Genomic DNA, 5,597 nt, shown 5'->3' on the forward strand with positions numbered 1-5,597 from the left:
AGTGATATTTCTTTTTCCTCACCTTCAGTCTGTACCTTCCATGCTACTCTTTGTGGAGATTTCATTCTGTTTCCAATACAGAGAAAAGCTCCATCCTGTCAGATCTCCTCTAGTTCCTCTCCAGTTCTTCCTCATTCCTCCAGAATGGGGAACCTCACAGACAGACGGACCAGTCCAGATGTGGTGACCCCAGGGCTGAGTCCAGGGGGGTGACAACTCCCTTGTCTGGGTGCCCACACTCCCCCCAAGGCAGCCCCATGTGCAGTTGGCCTTAAATCAAGGGGCCATTCTGATTCTTTGTAACATCACGGAATCAAGTGGCACCGTGACACTGCAGGGCCTCATGGAACCAAAGGAATGCAGGGACACTGTGGAATCTCATGGAACCAAGGGACCATTGTGACATGTAGGGTCTCATGGAACAAAAGGAACCCTGAGACATCTCAGAACCGCCTGGAACCAAGGGGCCACAGTGACACTGAAGAGTCTCATGGCACCCACTGTGCCTCCCCAGAACTCCATGGAATCAAGCAGAGTCGCTGCCTCCCCCCCGCTGCCCCGCTTGGACACCTCTGGAGTCAGCGTGTTCTTGGGCAGCACAACTGATCTCAGACCAGAGAGTTTCCCACATTTTGCTTTGCCCCATCTCTCCCCTGGTTTTGTTTTTTGTTCATTGTTCATTCAGGGGGAAAAGGGGGAAGGGAGGCACATGTTGATCCCTGTTTTTATCTGTTTACAAAAGGGAGTTGGGGCAGGGGGGGAGAGGAGGCAATTTCTCTCTCTGCTGTTGCTTTGAATAGTTCTCTTGATATTGCTGGTTTTGCTGCTATATTTCCTGTCAGTAAACTCTTATTTTTTCACTTATACCTCCTTGTATTTTGTCTCCCTGTAGTGGTAGGGAATAAAAGGGGAGTGAGTTCATTTGATTGGAGTTCCTGCCCCAATATGTGTCTTTAAACCAGGACAGGTTGCTCAAGGGCTCCCTGAAATTTGGCATCATCCACAAAGGACTTGAAAATACATTATGTCCCAATGTACAGAGAGATAATAAAGATGTTCTCTAGTGGTGTTCAAGGGCTGGTCACTGAGGGATTTCACCAGGAAGTTGCTGCCAAGAGGAATTGGTACCATGGATTTTATTTGACCCTCTTCATTCAGCCAACTTCCCACCCACCACATGTTTCACTTCTTCAGTCCAGCTCTCACCAGTCTGGCCATAAGGAGACCACAGGAGACCACGTCAAGGGCCTTGATAAAGTCTGGGTGCACATGATCCTCTTCTATTTTCTCCCACAGGGGTTCTGCAATCCCTACCTTGTCCTTCCCATGCCTGGCAATGGCTGCAGGAGGACTTGCCACATCCCCTTCCCTGCTGAGCCTGAGCAGTCTGGAACTCTGCCAACCCTCCTTGCTGCCCTGTTTGCAGACTGCTTCCATGTCTGCCTTTGCCAAGGCCCCAGGAAGCTCTGGGATGGCTCTGGCCTTTCCAAGGGTTTGGGAGAGGTCTCCCAGTGACACTGCCCAGCCTTCTCAATATCCCTGACACCAAAACCTTTTCCATAGCCCACACTTCCAGAGGAGTGCCCAAGACACAACACAGGTTGTCCTGGTGGTTCTGGAGAATGAGAAGGGATTTCTTCCTCGAGGTCAACCTCTCCAATTGGATTTGAGTGCAGCTGAAAGGTTTCCTCAGCACTTTCCCCAGTGCCTCCCTGCCCTGAAGGTTTCTGGCCATCAGGCTGGAGCTGAGGGGGTTGGGCAGGTGCCTGAGGAGGGGGTAGAACAAGGGCTGTGTCCAACTGTGCCAGGAGGGCTGTGCTGGGCAAGGATGAGGAGGCTGCAGAAAACAGTGGCACTGGGGAGGGGAGAGGAGCAGCTGGAGAGACCTTGTGCCTGCCCACGCTGGGCAGGAGCTGCCCCAGGATGGCAGCTCTGAAGCACTCCCAGGATGTCCCTGTGAACAGGAGGGGAAGACTGGATCTGAAAATGGAACCTGGAAAGCAGAGAGCAGGAATGTCATGGTGACACTGCAGGAGAGTTCCAGCCCTGGAGCAAGGTGACAGAAGAAGTGACCCAGTCCATGCAGTGGCCTCAGAAGATCCCACAGCATCCTGGAGATGCTGAGGGAACCCAGCTCTGCTTCACAAGTTCCCAGGGCCTGTCCCTGCCTGTGCTCCAAGGGCTTCCAGCCCACAGGACTGTGCTCAGAGAGCACTCAGGCCTTACAGCAAGAAAGGGGCTCAGGAGGACAGTGTGGAAGTGGCAAGAGAGCAGCTCTGCAAAGACCAAGCCCTGCTGCTCCCTGGCAGTGCTGCTGGGCTGGGATTATTGTCCCCTTCCTCTTTGCAAATACACCCTGTCCTGCACTGTACTGTCCTTTAGGAGCATCTAAGAAGAAGGGTCTTGGACAAAGAGGGCACCGCAGTGTCCTTTTTTTGGTTTAAATACACAGATTGCACAATTCATCATTTATACATCTCTGGGTCAAATTCAATGGGTAGACACTAAGTTAGAAGGCAGATACATAAAAATATATCATTGCACAGAAAATTATTGCCAGAAGAACCAGATGACCTCCACGAAAAACCAGAGCAGGAAGGCTGGGCCATTAAGGAGTCCCATTCTGAATGCTACACACCAGAAAAAAGACACTTTATTGCTCCTGAAAAGCATCCAGTCATCATTTTCCTCAGGGCATCCTTGAGCTCCTGGTTCCTCAGACTGTAGATGAAGGGGTTCAGTGCTGGAGAAACCACCGAGTACAGAACTGACAGGGCCAGATCCAGGGATGGGGACGAGATAGAGGGGGGCTTCAGGTAGGCAAATATGGCAGTGCTGAGGAACAGGGAGAGCACAGCCAGGTGAGGGAGGCACGTGGAAAAGGCTTTGTGCTGTCCCTGCTGAGAGGGGATCCTCAGCACAGCCCTGAAGATCTGCACATAGGAGAAAACAATGAAAACAAAACAACCAAAACAAACACAAGCACTAACCCCAATGAGCCCAAGTTCCCTGACGTAGGTGTGTGAGCAGGAGAGCTTGAGGATGTGTGGGATTTCACAGAAGAACTGGCCCAGGGCATTGCCCTGGCACAGGGGCAGGGAAAATGTACTGGCTGTGTGCAGCAGAGAATAGAGAAAGCCAGCGGCCCAGGCAGCTGCTGCCATGTGGGCACAAGCTCTGCTGCCCAGGAGGGTCCCGTAGTGCAGGGGTTTGCAGATGGCAACGTAGCGGTCATAGCACATGATGGTGAGGAGGGAAAACTCTGCTGAGATGAAGAAGAAAAAGAAAAAGAGCTGTGCAGCACATCCTGTGTAGGAGATGGTTGTGGTGTCCCAGAGGGAATTGTGCATGGCTTTGGGGACAGTGGTGCAGATGCAGCCCAGGTCTGTGAGGGAGAGGTTGAGCAGGAAGAAGCCCATGGGGGTGTGCAGGTGGTGGTCCCAGGCTACGGCGCTGAGGATGAGGCCGTTGGCCAGGAGGGCAGCCAGGGAGATGGCCAGGAAGAGCCAGAAGTGCAGGAGCTGCAGCTCCCGCCTGTCTGCAACTGCCAGGAGGAGGAACTGGGTGAGGGAGCTGGTATTGGACATTTGCTGCTTCCCCAGGGTATTTTGATCTGTTGAGGAGGAAAAGTCACTGCTGAGTTAGACCAGGCTTCTGCAGCCAAACATTACACTTCTCACAGCCACCCCACTCTCAGGCTCTCTCTCCTCACTCAGACCTCCCTGCAGCTCCCTCCCCTGAGCTCTGCCTTTTGCTGGCTGAGGGGACCATTGGGAGCAGTAACTCAGTGATGGGCTCCCAAGGACTCCTTCTTGCTCTGCTAGAGAGGGAAGTTGGAATGCAGGGTGATCTCAAATTAAAGGTATTCGTGACACATCCAAGAGCTTCTCAGCTTTGCTGTTTGCAATTTGCCCAAATGAAGGACTGAGCTGAGGGAATTCTTTGTATTTGTTCACTTACTTGCGCCTGCTACAGTTCGGAGTGGATGTGGAATTTTGAAATCCCTGACATTCCTATTGCACTGCAGGTCAAGTCTTGTGGGTTCTGAGGGGCACAGGGACAGTCCCTCAGTGCAGAGAGAAGAACTGCTCTGCCCATCAGTCCTGGGCTCAGCTGCCCTGTGCTGGCAGCTTGGAGCTGGAGGAGCATCACACTCAACTGTTCCCCTAATGAGAAACTGCACAGAGATCCAGGAATCCATGTCCAAAGAACAGATTGACACACTGCTCACCTTTTCATCTCTCCCCTCCCAGAGCATTTCCATGGATTTAGCACTGAGGAGTTTTCTCCATGGGGATCCTGTGCAGCACAGAGATCCTATGGCAGAGCTGTGCCCTTCTGGAGGGCACCTGCAGCCCTGCAGGACACCCAGGCAAACAGCTGAAGACCCTGAAGGTGCCTGGAGGGCACTTGGGCACTTGGCCACAGACACATCCCCACAGCAGCACCCAAAGGGTTTGTGTCTGGACAGGAATCTGCCCCCCCAAACCCCACAGTGGCTCAGAAAACCCACTGGTGAGAACAAGGAGAGCCCAGGCAGCAGGGGATGGCAGGGAAATGCCACAGTGCTGCTGCCAAGGGAGGAGGGACACAGAGAGACAGCTGGAAATCAGGGCCTTGTCCTTGCCTGGGCTCTGGCTGCTGCAGGGCAATGCACAGCCCAGCCCCCGTGGGCCTGAGGGCACAGGCTCTGCTTAGGCTGGGAAAGGAGCCCAGGCAGGAGCTGCTCAGGGAAGGGGTCTGTGCCACAGGGACAGCAGGGAGGGGCCCACATCCCCCTGCCCAGCCCTTGTGGCAGCAGCTGCCTCTCCCTGCCTGCCTGTCTCTGGGTGAGGAGCTGTTCCTGCCAGCAGCCCCTGCCTGTGCCCAGCTCAGCTCCCTGCCAGTGCTGCCAGAGCCATCCCCAGCCCAGTGCCCAGGGGCAGCTCTGCCTGGGCAGGGGCTGCAGAGCAGATCCCAGACCCCTGCGGTGGCTGGGAAGGGGGAGGTGTTCTGGGGGGATGTGCTTCCTGAGAAGGGTCCCTGGAAATGGAGGAGGTGGAGCTGAAGCTGTGAGGAGCCCTGAGCCTGCAGCTGAAGGGCCCTGCCCAGCCCTGCCCTGCCCTGAGGGGTCACTCCTTCCACCCACCCCTTCTCCCTGCAGGGCCGTGGCAGCTCCTTGGCCGGGCTGAGAGCTGACCCTGGCAGGCAGCAGAGTCCCTGCCCCAGCACACAGAGCCCTGGGGGCAGGACCCTGCTCTGCCCCACAGCCCTGGGCACCCCTGGCTGCACCCCCACCTTCCCACCCCACAGCCAGCCCTGGCACAGGGAACCTTCTGGCCCTGGGCCTCTGAGGGGGCAGCAGCAAGTCCTGCTCTGCAGCAGCTTCTCCTGCTGCACCCCAGCAAATCCAGCAGAGCCATCCTGACAGCTCCTGCCACTGCTGCCATTTGGCAGCTGGCAGAGGCACTTGCAGGAACTCACCTGCACTGCTCTGCAGCCACAGCCTGACCGTGGCAAAGGGCTGGCAAGGTTCCTGCCCTGAGCAGCTCTGCCCTGTCCTCCCACCCCAGGATCCCTTGAACCTCCTGCTCCCTTCTCCTCTCTGCCCTTGCTGC

General features: G+C 55.4%; 1 protein-coding gene across 1 annotated transcript; it reads right to left on the reverse strand.

Annotated features, from left to right (window-relative positions):
* Positions 1-2,684: 2,684 nt before the first annotated feature.
* LOC113989794 (olfactory receptor 14J1-like) lies at positions 2,685-3,260 on the reverse strand (the record flags this gene model as incomplete). Its single annotated transcript, XM_027724688.2, has 1 exon — positions 2,685-3,260. A coding segment is annotated over exon 1 (558 nt), but the record flags the coding sequence as incomplete, so codon positions are not given.
* Between the last annotated feature and the right edge of the window lie 2,337 nt (positions 3,261-5,597).

The sequence above is a fragment of the Pipra filicauda genome, unplaced genomic scaffold (genome assembly GCF_003945595.2).
Source record: "Pipra filicauda isolate LSUMZ 115617 unplaced genomic scaffold, ASM394559v2 scaffold916_size52146_pilon, whole genome shotgun sequence".
NCBI classification, from domain to species: domain Eukaryota; kingdom Metazoa; phylum Chordata; class Aves; order Passeriformes; family Pipridae; genus Pipra; species Pipra filicauda.